Raw genomic sequence first — 18,045 nt, 5'->3', positions numbered from 1 at the left:
AGGAATTTTATTAAAAGCCCCCCATTTCTTTCAGTGCTTTTGTGTTTGCTCAGTGGTGCTAAGCTGGTAGCTGTGTGCATGGCATGCAGCTTATTACATACGACCAAACACCACAAACTGAAAACATTACATACGCATGCATAGGTTTTCACATGTATACGCCTCCCAAAAGTGCACAACAAAAGTTCATTATCTTGTTGACACGTCCTGCAAAAATTGGCTTAAACAGGCGCTTAGCCTGAATGGCTTTAAATATTAAAGATTCGCCCAATTGCCGAATTGCCGAGCGATGGGTGGTAGGGTATCATTAATCTCGTACAGCGTTGATTAACTCGGTGCCAGGCTGGATGACATATTAGTACTGCGACTGAATAATCTGCGAATCTATCATAATTCAGAGGCAGCAGAAACAAACCATTAATAACCAAATAATGAATCCCCAAGGAGGAATGACTCAACCAACAGCGCAAAGAGCAAACCATGCGAATCCATCAAGTCACGGCACTGGCCTAATCACTTTAAAGAGCCAGCTGTAGCAGTAGCTGGCCCAAAAGATCAACAGAGCGCATAATAAATTGCATTTGGTTTCCTTTTATCTCTCTGGTTTTTTTATTTGGTTTTTTTTTTGCGAGAAGAGATAGAATTAAGAGCTATGAAAAAAAAGGAAAAAAGGAACAGCCAGCACATGGGAGACGTTTTTACGTTTGTCAGTTGCATAAAACATAAAAATGCCAACACATTCGGACGGACATGAGCCATGATGGCACATGCCAAGAGCAGGCAGCATCCTATAGTCTACAGGCTACAGGCAGCAGCATCCAGCAGCAAGGATCCAGGATTCAGGATTCAGGATCCAGGACCACCGCAGCGGAAATGGTGCAAAAAGCGGAACGGGAACGGCTGTCGGTGGACGGGGCTTGGGGGAAATTAGAAAAAGCCCGGGTGCGAAGAAGATGGAGAAGCTAAAAAAAAAGGACAGAGGAATGCAACTAATCGAAGGGCGAAGACTGGAATACCCTTACATTTGATATATGTATATTTGGAAAAGAAAAATATATTTTACTACTATTATGATACAATCAAAAAGAACCATTGCACTCTTACTTGTTTAGGCCTATAGATAAGATATTTTGTTGTGTCCCTAAAAATGTATTTTTAGAGTAAAACATGTTGGTAAAAAACAATGCCTTTGCAAGGATGGGATAACGGAATCCGCTTGCGAGGACTTTATTTACATATTTTTGAACAAAGCTGGCTGAAATCCGGGCTAAATGACCGGCACCATTTTCTTTTTGTTGTGCCACTTGGTTGCCATGCAACATTAATGCCAAAGTCAATAGCTTTCGAGGGATTGTTGATCTAGTCACAGTTACTCGAAAAAGTATGCAACGTGGCCCGAATGTTGAAGTACGCTGATTGAATTCCGCGAAAAAGTTTCTCTCAATTTTCTATTTATGTTGGTCCTCAGTTCGCCTCTTTTTTCAGCCTTCAAAAGAGCACAAAATGTTTAATTAAATTCACGCGGCAATAGGAAGGAAATCGGAAACCAGCACGGGCCAAGGAAAATAAACGAAAAAGCCAAAGTATTTAATTAAACTTTTTCTATTTTTACTCGCTCGACTTGCCTCTTTTTTTCCTTTTTTTTCTGTTTTTTTTTTTTGTGCCGCAGCAATGTCAGCCACGCATTTTAATTAGGTTTTTTGTGTGTTTCCAGGAAAGTATGAGTGAGCGGAAGTCGGCGCATGTGTTCTAAAAGGGATCACCAGTGTGGGCCAGCAATTGACGCTTCTGGGCGGAACCAGCGCAGTGCTGTCGAAAAACTTTTTAACAAATGTCGCTCACATGCCAAATGCACACACGCACACACACACACACACTCATTCACGGTTTCCACACACTCACATTCACACTCATTCACGCTTTCCACACACATACACACATACTATAAGCACAAAAAAGGTGTTGAGCATTAACATTTCAGGCGCATAAACAAATGAGTTTTTGCAACGCCAAGTTTTGATTATGTAACATGCTATTCAACCCAGTTTTTGCATACCGATGTTCTGCAAACAAATAAATGCTATTTAAATGAATCGTTTTACAATGCAGATATTTCAGTGGAATTTCTGATAACACTTTTGTGGTTAAACCGGTTTATTAAATTGAATTGGTTTCAAGGTATCTAAAGAGTTATTTGTGGTTGAGCACAAGTAATCTACATTGGTTTTAAATATAACAGGGAGTCAGCAAAAAATTAAAGATTGACAAAAAAAATGTGGATTAAAGTAAAGTGGCTGCACTCGTTGAGGTGGAAATAAAGAACCAATATTTACGTTAACTCTGCAAAGTGAAATGGTAAAATGGGTAAAGGAAAACCATCTGCAGCACCCCACCTTCCTTTCCATCCGATCAGTTTACTGAATAAACAGGGCAAACTTTTGGGGCATGACGAAAATTTAATTAACTAATTTATGTGTGGTGTGGTAGCGAAACTTACCCCGCCGCGTCCGCCGGATCCCTCGATGCTATCATCATCGATATAGATTTCATCCCGGGGCCGAGAAGCTGCTGCTGATGGCGCTGACGCCGATGATTTCACGGATTTCTGCAAATAAAGAGCATTTATGAGTGAGATTTTTTTTGAATTTTTCAAACCATATTAAGCGTCGACGTCGACTGCGTGTGGGACACACTGGGAAACTTTTTCAATTTTGCCGGGACATCATGAACTTATTTCTTGACTTTCCTCGAAATGGAAATATTTTCATTTCATTAATTAGAGAGTGAGAGAGAGAGCGCGCGATGAGACAGCCAAAACTTTTGAAAAGTGGAAGTCAAAGCCACCAAATTTATGAGAAGGGAAGTTGGCAAACCAAAGAGGAGGAGGCGCTGAACTGCATATATATTGCCATCAGTGAATCCCATGACCGCAGCAATTCGCGATTCTTCCCACACGGCACATACCGCATGAAACAATTAATTAAGAACAATGCTTAAAGTCTTTTTCGGTCCTCGTTAAATGCATTTTTAATGATGCACTGGAAAATCGATGAGAAATGCAAATTGTGTGTGTGGTGAGCTCCACGCTTTCCGTTTTCCCGCCCCCCAATGAGCTCAAAAGTGCGGGGGGAAAGCAGGCAAGTCGTCGTGCTACTGAGGCTTTTTCGGTCCAGTTGGACATTGCATAATTAATGGAGCACCACGTCCACATCCACATCCACTTGCCCATCCGGTCGTAGGAGCTGTCCGCAGTTTATGACCAAACATAAAAAGCAGAAGCAGAAGAACGGCGGGATTGGATGGGAGGTCGCCTGGCCATGTCCTGTGTTGCCTCATTAAGCCAGGGGAAAATCGGGCAACTCTACTCATTTTTATGCCCCCTTAAATGCGAATTGATGAAGACTTTACGAGCAACTGAAAAACACCAATGGATTTCCTTTTCCATTGGTTTCAACTCGATTAAAGAGTATATGTACATAAAATGTATTTTATTCATGTATTTTCTTTGTGTTATAATTTCCCACCGTTTCATTAAAGATATTATTTTACTTCATTACTAATGTTTACCGTTTTTGCTTAAGTTTTTGTTTCTATAAGTCATATTTTGAATTTGCAACTTATTTTGCCAAAGTACGAATTTTGCTGGGTTCGGATATTCATAAAATCACATTAAATTGGATCATTCGACTGTGTTCAGCAAAAACACGAAAAGTTTATAGATCTGTGCCAACTTTCTGATCCACAAAATCCTAATGCTTTTTCCCATATATTTTTCATCGCGACAAAATCTTTTCCCTCCACAAGCCAAGCGAGTCGTCGAGTCATAAAGTTTGGCATAACATTTTCATTTTGCTGCACTTTTTCGCTAGCCAAACTGCGAAGCGAATTAAGTTATCTTTGTTGAGGCGTTTGCTGTTTTTTGCAGATTAGCAGCAGAACCTGAATGTGCCAACTTGCCAAGTCAAAGTTGTCAGGACGAGAGTTCGCTGAGCGTTCAAGAAGCTGCTGGCATTCAGTTTTTGGCGGGTTGTCAAGCCAGCCAGAGGCTGTCATTCATTCGGCCTGGGGTTTTGTTGCGGTGAGGCTGCTGCTCTTCTGTTAACAATTTGGCTGGCAAGCCATAGGTGTGAATAACCGCTGCAGATAAACTCGAAAGTTTTCGTAAAGCCAGCTGGGAAATGTGAAATAAGAAGGAGCGTTTCTCATTCAGCTTTTCCGCCTTACGAACGTTTTATAGCATCTTCTGAGGCTTGTGGCTTTGGGTTTTCTGTAGATGGAGTACATCTTCCTCCTCCTTCACTTTTCGATGGAAGTCATACTCCACTATTGATAGATTTGCTTGTTTTCCTCTGTGCTTTTTTGCTTATCTTTCCCGCTGTTGTCATAATTGAAAATTCCACTCTTGGCAGTCGACAGAAAGTTTTCCTGCTTCTCGTACATGAAACGATTTTCCGGCTGAAAAACGTGCAAAATATTCCATGGGGAAATGTTTTGCCAGCTACAGTTTTTACATTACTTTATCTCTTTTGTTTTTGGGCAAAAATTCTATAGTATATTTTCCCTTGCCATGCTTGGCTTGTTTCATATTTTAAAATGGCAACAATTTGCCAAAAACGTTAAATTGAATTGCAGCGGGCCAAAGCCTCTCACCTATTTTTTCTGTGACAAATTGTGGCATTCAAAATAGTTGTGCGCCTTTTCGGGATGATGACAAAAACAGGCCAAACCCCGGCCATAAATCAATATACATACTCGTATTTATACAAATTTATGTATATGTATATATTGACAGTTTGTTCGCCTGAATGCGCGTTGTTATCGGGCGAATAAAAAACGAAACCATAAGAAAAATATATATATTTTTTTTTGGGTTTTGCATCTGTCAATATTTATCGCTTGTAAATATTTTCAATGTGGGGAAATCTATAAAATACGCACATAAATAGTTTAATGCTATTGAATTGCGCAACTTCCCTGGCACTTAATGCCCTTTTGTCCGCTCCGACAGATTCAAATAACTATTCACAGTCGACTGATCTGCAGGCAAACGAAAAAAAAAACACACTTTTCAAATTGCTCAAACGAGGGAATATTTAATGCGGAACAGTGGACAGATGAAAAGCGATAAAGAGAGGATCTACCGCTGATTCAATTGTGGCAGGCTCATTTAATGTGTCAATTGCATTACGCAAAAACGCTTCGCTTCAACAGTTGCAACTCGTAAAAAAAAGAACAAGTTGAAATGGCTGGCTGTTAATGCGAGCAATGAAAAGGTCTTCAACAGACAGCCAATGACAGATGCTAAAGTGCGCAACGAAGCGTCAGCAAAGGCAAGCTGACAGCCCCAGAACTTCATCACTGGGTTTTATCTCGAACGGCCCCAAAAAGTAGGCAATGCGATTCGATCAATGCCAGAACAAGTATACGCAGCGTGGTACCCGCACAGTAAGCCAGCAAAGGGCAGGTCAGCACAACACAACACAAAAACAGCCACCCACACGAAACATATTCAAGTTGTCTGCGCTGTCATTATGTTGATGACACGGCAGCCATTTCTTCGATTCCTTGCTGAGTTCACCATCATCCTTTCCAGTTCCATCTGCTCCTGCCAACTTGCGTATTTTCGGTTCGCACCCCGGAAAACCAATGCGAACACCCAACCAATGCCAAGCCAATGACGGCCAAGGCATTTACGCAATTCCGGTAAATACCCTTGTGTGGCTATGGGATTGAAAGCTTTTTCCAGGAAGTTTGTAATTCCACTTGGCAATTATTGAATTTTTGACAATATCATAGCTTGCATCATATCATTTGTATGTAAATCATATCATTTCATATGTATATATATGTAATTAATGAAGAATTTCTAGTTTCATAGTTATTAAAGGGTATTAAAATGTTCATTATCCCGTACTACAATTTTGTTTTGTTGTCCTTTCTTTTGGCTCCGAATATAAATAAACCAAATGCGTTGAGGCTTAGGTGAATTGAACATTTTCATTTCGCTTTCTGGCATTTCTCTCGCTTTTCCCGTGCGTGCCCTTTGTCCATTGAGGTGTCAAGAAGGTAAATATGAAGGCCCTCGTCCAAAAGAGCGAATAAAAGCAAATCAAAACTTATTATGCGAAACACACACACACACACATTTAGATGCGGGGTGATGCTGTGAGATTGGATTTTATTGCTCGACATATGAGTGTGTGTGTGTGTGTATCTTAGGGGAAAACTTTTATGTTTATAGTAGTCGTAAAAAAGGAAACTTGACTTTCCCCATTTGTTGCTGCCTAAAACCTAATTGAACAGCAAAATTATTGCCCTTCCTTGGGGGCAAATAACCAAAATTCAACTGCGCCTAAAATAGCCAAAACAACAATGGCAATTTTCGGTCCCACACAGTCCGGCGCATTAAATTTTCATTTGGCCTGACCAAATATTTAAATTATGCACCACAAACATTTGTTTTACATGCAAAATAACAAAAAGCTCGACAATGCAATTAGTCTAAAGCCTGACAGTTGGGGAATTTGCAAATTTTTTGTGGCCCCGACGAGTTCTGGAAGCATCAAGAACGCACTCAAATGTAAATAGGGCTAAAAGCTCTTCGAGAAAAACGTTTACAATCATAAATTGATATTTAATTTATTTCAGCAAAATTAGTTATGTGAATACTAAGACATTGCAAGCCAACGTGTCGTTTCAAAGCATTTTGAAAGTTGTAGAGAAGTACGCACTTAAATATTGAGAACATGAATATCAGTATATTAACAACTAGTTTCTGACAACAATTTCTCTCTCTGTTCTGCGTGCTTGTAGTTGGGTGTAGTTGTATTTGCCGAGTGACTTGACATAAAGCCAATGGCGGAAATTGCAAACCCCCCAACTCACAAACTGACACAATTCTGCGATTCTGGCTCTAAACCTGAATCCTGAATGCTGACAGACAGTCATGCAAAATCGTGGCGCTCAAAAGTGTGCCACAAGCAGTGAAAAGCATTCAGACTGCTGCGAATTGCTATAACACTGACCTACAGAGGGCACGAACAGGTAAATCCAACGTTTTTCCCACCACCCATTCGCATCGATGGTGTCAGCGTTAGTGAGAAAGCGGATTTTCGCATGGTTCCTTAAAACAACAAGTATAACAAGTATACGCACCCTTGCCGCCCAGGGAATGTCCTTAGCGTTGACAAATAGCAACAGTAACGCAAGCGTTTTAGCACAGCACAATTGTCACCATGGGAGACGGCAGAGACGGCCAGAGACGTAGATTATGAAGGAGCGAGCCACAGTGCTCGCTCGTGCCAAAATAACCAACCGCACACTTCACCAGAAAGTTTCAAACTGACACCAAAACAAGCTGCAAACCTCAAATTAAATGTTGTGATGCAGCTCTCACTGACACAAGCGCAAAAAGGACCTTTTGGTCCATCGTTTTCAGATTGAGTTTGGGAGGCTGGCAGTGCTCACAGCGCATGTGGAGCTTTTCTGCTCTGGAAAGCTCTGACCGGAAATAAAACCTAGAAGCTTTCACTAAGCGTTAGGGACCATTATGTTGTGGCAACGAATGTATATAAATGAATTTGTCAAAAATATTATGAATAAGCATTTATAATAGATCTTTAAAGCATAAATTCTAAAGTTGAAATATAAAGTTGTGCTACCAAAAACTAAGCTTTAAAAGGAAAAACTGTAATCCCTTACATTTCTATTTAGCTTTGGGAGTTCTAAAAGAAACTAGCTACAAAGCTTTTATAAGATTTTACAGTCGCTTTCTGTTAATTTGAACAAAGTGCTTACAAAGTCACAGGATTTAAAGTTCACTTAAGTTCTTAAGAGCTTTAGGGAGGATTCAAAACCGAGCTGCTGTAAACTTTAAAGTTTAAGATTGACAAAGTTGTTCACCACAGCGAAAGCTTAAATCTGATATATATTCACCATTAAACTCTAAAATGTCCTTTAAAAGCTTTCCCCAAAACTCCGCCAGATGTCGCTGTTGTATGCCGTTAAAATTGGTGAACAGAAATGATGGCAAGCAATTACCGAGGCATTCTACCAAAACTAACTAACGAGTCTGCAACTTGACAAGTAACAAGGGCCAGAGAGAAGAGAAGCGAGACTTTAAAAATGAAGAAAAATTAACATGGCTAAAACGGTAGCAGCGGGGCTCAGACTCAGACTCAGGGCATGAAAACGGCAAAAGCAAAAGCAACAGCATCAGCTACAGCAAAGTTGTCCTGAACTCATTTCCGTTGATTCAGGCGCTGTGGCACCGAGCGCATAATGAATTACAAGTGTCCATCTTCATAAAACCAGCCAGCAGCGGAAGGTGCTGTCAAAAAGGACATGCCCAGGACGATCTAGCCACACTTTTTGCTATTAGTTTCGTTTAATTTGGCCATAAATTATGCTTTTTGTTAGCCATTCTTTAACGGCGTGCTCTCATAGGTCACCTCCTTAGGACTTTTTAATGATTGCGTGAACGAATTTTATATCTTGTGACTTTGTGGGCCTTGAATTACGTAAACTTTTCTAGTTACGCGCCAGCAATATATCATTTATGATTGTCCAAGGCGTCAGAGCGTGAACTTCTTCCGTAGTACATTAATGAAAAGTAACAAGGGAATGGAAGGAGCCAAGGAGTACGGACCAAGCTTAAATTCAAGCCAATTAAATGGTACGCAGAAAATCAGGCAAACCACAAAAGGTACCAACAAGGAGTAGCCAAGACAACCTTTTCAAGTGCCCTCAAAAATTCCTGGACCCAAGTGTAAAGTATTTATAATTAAAAACTCGCTACGCAGCTTTCCCTAGCCAATTTGGAATACAAGGGACCAACATAATTTGCAGCCTGACAAATTTGTTGCCTCTTATTCCAAGTGGTCAGCGAAGAAGAGCCGGCTGAAAATGAATAGTAATAAAAATAAATTACTCCGCCTAATTACACAAAGCGAAACCAGAGACAGAACTCGCACGCGTGTGCCAAAAACTTGTCCAGTAGAAAAGAAGGTCTAAGAGAAACAGAAGCGATTCAACCAAAAAAAAAAAAAAAAAACGGAATATATATGGCCCACAGTGCATTTGACTGGAGCAGCGAGCTGTCTCGACACCATAAATCAATTTTAATTGCTCTGAAAATGTGCAAATTGGGAAAAATTTAACAAACAAAAAAATCGTAGCGAAAATCATCGGGTTGGCAGGCGGCTGTATTTCGCAGGAAACCGCAGACGGACAGTTTATCAATAGCCAAATGAAGGCCACCGACACACAGGAGCCACTCAACCAGTTAACTCATATTCACAACCAATGATGAGTCAATGACAAACAAGGCAAAATTAATGAGCTTCCAAAATTCAATTGGCGAATTCCAAATGACAACCCATCCCCTTCTCCATACTCCAATTCCCATCGTGCACAACCAACGTCAGCTTAAATTCAATCAACGCGAGTTTTCATAAATTATGCAATTAACAATGATTTAGAAAGAGCCAGCACAGCGACAGCAAAACTAATTTGTAAATGGCAGTGGGAATGCGGTTCAGACAGAAACTCATACATTTTTCAGTCACCTGATAAATGGACCATGCAAGGATATATATTTTGGCAATAGAATGCTGCAGAACTTTGGAAATGACTGTGGTTTAAAAACCATTGAACTGCATGCAAATATTTTTCTTTAGTACAAAAAAATAATTGTGTATGTAAAATCTATTTGCTTTCAATTTCAGCTTCAGCAAAAAAACTCTTAACCAACTTATGCGTTAAAAACAATCTGTCCGATTTTTTAATTATCATTCTTGACAACCTTTCAAATAATTACAGTTATCATTTGTTGTTCTTCTTTTTTATCATTTATCATATTTTCCGCAATCCGCCTGACTTTTTTCCATTCGGTTTTCCAATCGAAGGACGTTAATTTGACGCAAATTAAAATCAATTAAAGTGTCGCATTACAGCAAATTGCTGGTTCAGTGCACAGGTCAAAGGTCATGTGACTGTTATTATACCTTTCAGTATTGCCAGGACATTTAATTGGACTTGTGTTATCATAACATGAAACAAAAAAAAAAAACAAAAATTAATGAAAGGTGTATATAAATATATGATAAACAAACAATTTACATAACAAAAATCCAATTAAACTATAATAACTTGTTTTATTAAGTTTATGCGGTGCATAAAAGCTGAATGCCCAAAAGGGTCACCGACTTCTCCCGTATCGAAATGCGTTTTAATTGATTTTATTATAGCCCCACACCAAACACGTTTGCAGTTAGTTTGGGAGTCATCATAAATTAGATGGAGATAGAGCGCGTGGCAGAATGAGAATTTTCGGTGAATTTCGACCGCAATGCCTTCGCAAAATATATATTTTCACGGCAAAATATGCGAAAATGCCACGCCCACCGCCCAGTTTGCGTGTTCTTGGTTACATTTTGGTGCCCGCTTGGGCCGTTTAACGCTTTCGCTAAAATAAAGCGAACCAGCGCGGTGCGCCGGCTGGCATAGAATGCACTTTTTAATTAAGTTAAGCGCTTGCGTTGAGCTCAGCTCGAGTTCATTATGCGTGAGGGTGTGCGAGTGCTGGCCCGCCCCTTTTTTTCGAGTGCCATGGGTGGCACGCCCACAGCGGATAACATGCGTCCTGCTTATTAGTGGACTCTATGGCAATGGCGGCGTCCAATTCGCGTACGCGTGCTGCTTCTAATGCGAATTTATGACCCACAAGGCCCCGCGGATCCTGTTGCGGCACAGCGCGTGGTCCTGCGGCCAGCGAGATCCTCCCGTTTCACACGTAGACACTAATCAGCGATTATGCACGCCCCGCTCTTGGCCACAAAGCCGCCCCATTGGCCAAAAGCCAAACAAGCCAAAATTATATGGGCAACTTTTATTCTACGCTCCTGTCACAGAAAGAGGAAATATTTTAACACCACGGCGAATTCATTCCTCAAACAATTTATGTTTGCTCCTTTTTATTTTTTAGAAAACCACAAAACAATATTCATTTCAAGAACATCTTTAAAGTGTGTTGAATCTGTGTTGTTGGAATCTGGAATCGATGGGACAAGTTCAGAGGACCAGCTTAGATAATCATAATTTACTTTTTATTGGGGACCCAGTATCCACATCACAGGGACACGGCCTAATGCGTTTCAAGGATTCTTGAACTTGAAACCAAACAAAGAAAAAACAAGTAGGTAGGCATCTAAGGAGCAACACAAAACATGTGCTCAACCCATTTTCCTGTGGCCCTTGACGCATAAATTTCCAAAACGATTATGGAAGTCTCGAGTAAGTGGAGGGGCAACCAGTGCGTATACGTATTTAGGATGAGACTACGTAGAATACGTAATGCGACTGTTAAGTCCTTTGGGTATTTACGCTTTTGTTGGTGACAAACTTTCAGGGATTACCTCAATATTGTGGGGTCAGGTACGAGAAAGAGGCTATTCAGGGTTAGTTAGCCAGTTTGTCGAGTCTTTAGTAAAAATAATATTTGCCTCACAACAAACTGCATTTAATTACGAAATGAAATGCAGTGGGATGCAAAATTCTAGAGAATCCTGAATAAAGGGAGATGCTTTTCTTATTATTTAGCAGACTAATTCCATTAGCAAGTATTTGTACGTAAATAGAGAGAAAGTGAAGAGTGGACGGAGCTACTAGAAATATTTAAATGGAAATTCTTCAGTACAACGCAAGGACATCGACAACATTTGGTTGGTTTTCAGCATGGAGACGAAACTGTTTTAATGAGTATGCAATTAGCATACCCCACACACACCCACTCACACACATAATACTGCTGTTAGATGCACACATTTATGGAGAATTTTGGCATGATTGTTTCTTTGCGTAGTTTTATAGAAAGAATACACTAGGCGGCAATAGTTTGTGATCATTTTTCACTTTGATTGTAAGAGACTTAAGTCAATGAAATGATTCAAAACAAATGAAGTAACTTTTTAATCTGTGCAAACGGGAGATTTTTAAGTTTAGGTGTTTAAGTGCCACATGGTAAGTATTATAATCCACAAGTTTTTCCTTGGTGTAGCAAAAGTTAAAATCCAAAGAGACAAATGCATCCGAGCAGCAACTTTTGCTGTTCTCAAGTGTGTGCGTGCGTGTGAGTGTGAGTGAGTTCTGTGCCAGTGTGCGTGTGCGTGTGTGTGCAGTTATATTTTCAAGCGTCTTAACCTCAAAACTTTTGCACTTGTAAGCAGCACCACCACAGCCCCCGAAAAACCCGTAACACCACCCAACCTAAACTTAACTGAAAACCAAAGCCCACAGAGCAACCACGTCGACATAAACGTTTTATGCAAAAATTTGTTATTGTTTACACACTCGGCTGGGAAGCTTAAGAAGAAGAAGCAGCCGAAGAAGAAGAAGAAGAAGGAGAGGGTACTCGACATGGTTAAAAACTATACCTAAAATACAGTAAACAAATGCAAAATTACAACTAGCCTCGGCACGAAGTCGCATTTTTATTAGAAAACTTTACAGCTCACACAGCTTGTTGTCTTCTGTCACTTCTGGCTACTTGAGTATTTTCAGCTTGGGTCGAATATAAACGAAAAACGAGTAAGGTCAGCAAATGTTTGTGTTGTCCTCAGACTTAAATAGCTTACACAAGTCAAGGATTCCAAGAATTAGCACAAAATGCGGGCAAACCTAAAGAAATACATACGCCTGATTAATATGCCTTGAATTTCATTTTCCGCACAGGTACACATGTATGTACATTCGTATGTATTCCCTGTATTTATTCGCTTAGCTCCACTAACCGAATGTTTCTATTTTGATTATCTCCAGTGTCAATTTGAGTTTAACTAATTAATAGCCTGGCAATGTCAAAGTCAGGTGTGTTTGCCTGTGTGTGTGTGTGTGTGTGTACCCGCAAGGAGGTTGATTTGACTGTGTGAGTGTGTTGCCACATATCACATGCCCGACGTGTGTGGGTGTGTGTATCTGTGTGGAAGTGGAACGGGAATGGATAACATTTTAATTAGAGCGTGGCAAGTCGACAATGAACACCTCGAGCAAAGGCGGACGCAACTTTCGGGAGGGCGGGAGGCAAGTAGAAGGACGCAGTTCATGCGCGACAATTACATGAATTGGGGATGAGCATTTACCGTGGATAGGGAAGAGGAAATGCTTAAACATCTAGATTTTAATTTAGTTAAACTATAGTTTAATTTGGGAATAATATTTATGCATTCATAAAGCAGTTAAGTTTTTTAAAGTTGGTATTCATAAACTAATCATAAAACTTAACAAAACTTGGCCACCGAAATCCGAATAAAGTTGAACACAAAACCAAAACTTTCTGTACGCCGCATAAACGCCCGAGTGTATTTATCTCACGTTCATGTGCGGACGAATTAAACAAGTTGAAATTTAATTAAAACTTTAAAGTAAACAATTTGCGACTACGTCGGGAGCAATAAAGTGTTTGTAAATTATGACACAAACACTAAATGAACTTAAACTTAAAGAAAATACAAGAGCGAGAAAGCGAGCCGACAGCCAAACTAAATATTTGGCAAATCCATTCGAAGAATTCCTTTTGGGGATTTCTCGACGATTTCTTTCGCTTATTTACCTTAGTCCCGCCGATTTCTCAGCAGTTTCCCTTTCGCCTTTGGACACTTCCACTTGCGATTTTTCACGGCTCTTCTGTTATTCTCTCTTCTCGCTATTTATCGCATCATCAAACATTTTGATGTTGATTTATGGAAAATATATTTTTCAGCGCTCTGCCAACAATAATAGCCAAAACAGTGAAGAGAAAGCTGGTAGCTGTGACTGCGATAACTGCCAAGTGTCCTTCAGCGGGCGGAAAATGGGTGGCGGGAAATGTGGGCGCAAAAAATGAGGTAACGCTGAACACAAACAGACCCGAATAAACAGACTAGGCCAGCAGATGAAGTGGACTGCGAACAATGGCGGGACTAGGATTGTTGGTCTGCGTCTGTCATTTTCCTTGAAGTTTTGGGAATTGTGCCGGCGATTTGCCTTAAAAACGAAATCATCATCATGCGGTTCAATACTCTAGCTTATATTGCAAAAGTTCTTTCTTTCTCCACTGCCTTGGCTTCCATTCTTTTTTTGATAATTTATTTTCATTGCGTTCGCTTGAGTTTCCTTTGGGGACCTCGGTGCTCGGTGCCAGCAGATAGATATATATCCATTTGAAATTTGATTTTTATTTGACATGTTGACAGCTGCGTTTGCTTTCGTCTTTTGGGGCCGCGTCATTTTGCCAATTGGGAAAATCGGACAACATTCCCAATTGACAGTTTGGCCATTTTTTTGCCACTTTTTTGTAGGCCAAACTTTCCTCATTAAGCGCTAAAACTTTGCCGAGTCTCGCTGGCAGGGGGAGTTCATCATATGAAAACTAATTAATATGTCGAGCAGTAAGCCGTGCCAACAGGAGCAGAAAACGGAAGTGGGTTTTTTGTTGGGAGGCAGGTGTTTGTGGGCCGGGATTGGAGCTTAACGCCTGCTTGCATTACAAAATATTTCTGCATTAATTATGCGAAAACTTTATGCTTCCCATTTTTATGCTTTATTTGTGTGCGTGCTTCCCTTTTACCGCCTGCTAGCTTAGCGATTATAATCCCTACATATATGTGTGTGCCTGTGTTTGTGTTCCTTATTGGATTTCATTAATTAAAATGTGTTTTTGTTTATCGACGCGTCGATGCGTTCATCTGTACGTGTGTAAGCACACACATGTACCATAGCATAAATACACCGCATATGACAGAATACAGCCGAAGTAGGTATATAACAATTAATTAAATATCAAGTGTAAATTTACGCCCCAGCGATAAACAACAAACTTAATACTTAATGAGTTGCCCTCTTCAGTTTAGGCCCCCAGACAAAATGTCCATTTATCACAATCAATGCGGATTCTGTGGCCCTCAGCTGGGTTTCGCCAAGTCCCTTCTACAACTGCACATACATCACTCGCTCCTTCTCTCGGTTTTCCGTGTTCGGGTTTGAGTTTTCCGTGCTTACACGGATCATTGAGCAACGCGGATGCGGAAAACGCGCACAAGAGTTCCAGTTCTGCACCACCCCAACTCCCACACCCCCCCATTCCCTTAAAGCTGTGGAGGAGCTCGTTCCAGTGGTGGTCATAATCAAGTTACCACTGCTATATGCCAGAGAATATCGAGGCACTAAGTGCAGCCATCGAACTGCAAGAATATAGTGTACAGAAAACATGGCAATCATTGGCTTTGTTTTTAAACCGAAACCGGAAAGGATGAACAAGAACAGATAAAACACTGCCAGAAAAACATGTGAAAGCAGCGCAGCTCAAAATTTAGTAAACTCTTCGAAATTGGTGAAGCATAAAATAAGTTATCTAACAGATGGCCATTTTTTGAAACTAATTATAAGTGACAGAAGTTTACATACCACGAGCATGACAAGAATAGTTTGTATATTATTAAAAAATATATTACAATTTATCGTATTTATGGTTTAGAGTGCTGAGGTGTAAATTAAACACAGCGAACTGTCAGTAGCATCAACTATTAAAATCGGTTGCCAGCCGTAGAGAACTCCGTTCACCAGTGGCTTCCTGCCTAATTTCTCAATTTAATTCCCCCCTGTCAGAGGTCAATCTTTATGCCAGCCCCCACTCCTCTTCGGATAAACTTTAAAATATTCCATCTCCTAGGTACTTTCAGTCCCTTCAGCCCCTCACACTCCAGCCGTCCGTCTCCCTGGCTACTTATGCAAAAGTTTTCCCTGTCGGTTCTCATAAGCCTTCTCGCCTGTCTGGGCAGACCAACAAAGCTGAAAATTTCATTAAAAATGGCTTTCTTCGCAGAATGGCAAAAACAAAGGGCCTTTTGGCCTTTGAGGGGCTGTTAAAATTGCCCAACGATTTCGCCGCAGAAACATGACAGAGACATAAATTACCCACTAACCATGTGGCAGGCTGCTAAAATTCAATTAAAACTGCTAACAAAAGTCACATAGAAGCAAGAAAAAAACCAATGAAATGCTTCGGAGTTAGTGCACTGAGTTACACGCCAATCAAATGGCAATGTCAGAGCAGGGGCAGCTTAAATAAACAGTTTTGGCTCTGGATTCAGCTTTGACAGATGCTGGCCCTCCAGCCACATTGCGCATACGCCATGTTGCGCCTAGAAGCCATTTGCAATTGCAATTGTCCATGTGTATCCGCTGGCTTTGTTTGCCTAACTAGGATATTGATGTTGTCGAGTAGCGCTGATGTTTTTAATGCGAAGATCGACTAGAAAGGGGAAAACATTTTTGTAGAGTATGAAAATATATTGTGAGCTGCTGACTGGCAAATATTTTTCATTACGAATCGTCACAGCGGGAGTTTTTCAACTGCTGACCTGCAGGCGGTCGGCATACGTTGCGTATGAGCGATGCAATGAATGAAATTGATTGCGTGCAGGAAAGGCATTCCTGAAAGCCTGCAATCCGCCACCCTGGCAACTGGAGTGCCAAGGCTGGTTATGACAAGCTGCTGGCTGCCAACAACCTGGCTACCTGCCTGTCTGCCTGAAATATTTCACAGCACACAAGGCAATTGGACGCGGCCCTGAACCCTGGAGATGTGTGCTTAAAACTCGCGCAGGTTGAAGTTGCTATGGGAAAGTGTACGCCAGCCAGCTATTTGTTTGCCAACAGCGAGATGAGTGCTGCTGGTAGCAAGCAAGAGCGTTGAAAAGAGCCCTGCTGTCAGCTGACACCTGCCTCAAGTTGTTTTGCAACTTGTCAATAAAGTTCTTATCAAGCAGCAGTTGGAAATTTCAACTAATTGACATGGTAATGCAGGCATGATGATAATATTCTCCTCGCTGTCGCTCAGCAAATTGTGCAGCTTGAATTAAGGCCGACTAAAAATGATATGACAATATGATATGCAGAGTGCATGTTGTCAACGGAAACTGGGAAACTCTTCCTTTTTTTTTTATGTATATACACATACATAGAAGTACACACACGAATTTATTTTGCATTTCCTGCAGCATCCATCGCATCGCACTAATGTAAGCGCTCATCTGTGCGGCAGAAAACGATTCTGCTCCTCCTGTATCTGTATATATGTATATACATATATGGGGGATATATCCGGGGATATACGAAACATATCGGAGTGGAGGGAAAAAGTGTTACAATATATGCAAATAAAATACAAACTGTCGTTCCATCTTTCGCAATAGAAGGAGCAACAGGATCGAGAGGGAAATGCCTGACTGCCTGCCTGCCATTAGAAGCCTTTGTTGTTCCTCGGTGCTTCTTGTGTCTGTTTACTTTTGATTTGCTCGATTTATACATCTGCTCGGGTCTGGCTCCTACTATATATATATGTATACTCGTATGGTCCTACATGTTTGTGTGAACACATGTGAGCTGCTTATTTGCCTGCGATTTTGCCAATGTTTGCATATTGAAATAAGGCAAGGGGCACAAGTTTTCATTTCGTTGCCGCCCTTTGTGTTTTGCCATCGGATAATTTAAAAGTTACTTGTCTGCGGGCATGCAATGTTGTCCTAGGCATCTTTTCCATTGTCAGCGAGCATCTAAAGTATCTAAATTCTAAAAGCCAGGCCCAACGAAAACTTATCAGAGTTGATTGATTTAATACTTTAAAAAAGAATATAACGTATACATATGTGAATAAAAAACATATTTAATAGCAAATATAATACTACATATGTTTAATATAAGGTGTTTGAATCATTTTAAGAGTATACACATTTTTACAGAACCCAGATACACTAGCTTTATGTCCTAATTAATAGCTCATTATTTCTACCTCTGGTATACACAAATCTTGAGATTAAATTTCCATTCACGTTGAGCCCAAATTAGTTGGGAGTTTCTAAGCAACTACACCTGCTGCCCGTGTTTAATTTGGCTTATTGCAGTTTGCCTCGTACCGTCTGAAGTTAAAAATTTCCATCTAAGGCACGGCTGGATTTAGCTGCTTTACTCTCCGAAAACCCTGCCCACTTACACGTACATGCATTATATAAT

General features: G+C 40.5%; 1 protein-coding gene across 4 annotated transcripts in view; it reads right to left on the bottom strand.

Moving 5' to 3' along the window:
- The window catches only part of LOC120447076 (syndecan), an 88,399-nt gene that overhangs the window by 16,057 nt on the left and 54,297 nt on the right, over nucleotides 1–18,045 (bottom strand). For all 4 annotated transcript variants that reach the window (XM_039628469.2, XM_039628467.2, XM_039628468.2 and 1 more), the window contains exon 3: nucleotides 2,498–2,605. In XM_039628469.2, the coding sequence (XP_039484403.1) occupies nucleotides 2,498–2,605 (108 nt within the window). The remainder of the gene's footprint in view (nucleotides 1–2,497; nucleotides 2,606–18,045) is intronic.

This window comes from Drosophila santomea, chromosome 2R (genome assembly GCF_016746245.2).
Source record: "Drosophila santomea strain STO CAGO 1482 chromosome 2R, Prin_Dsan_1.1, whole genome shotgun sequence".
Classification (NCBI taxonomy): Eukaryota; Metazoa; Arthropoda; class Insecta; order Diptera; family Drosophilidae; genus Drosophila; species Drosophila santomea.
This window is presented reverse-complemented; position numbering and strand designations above follow the sequence as displayed.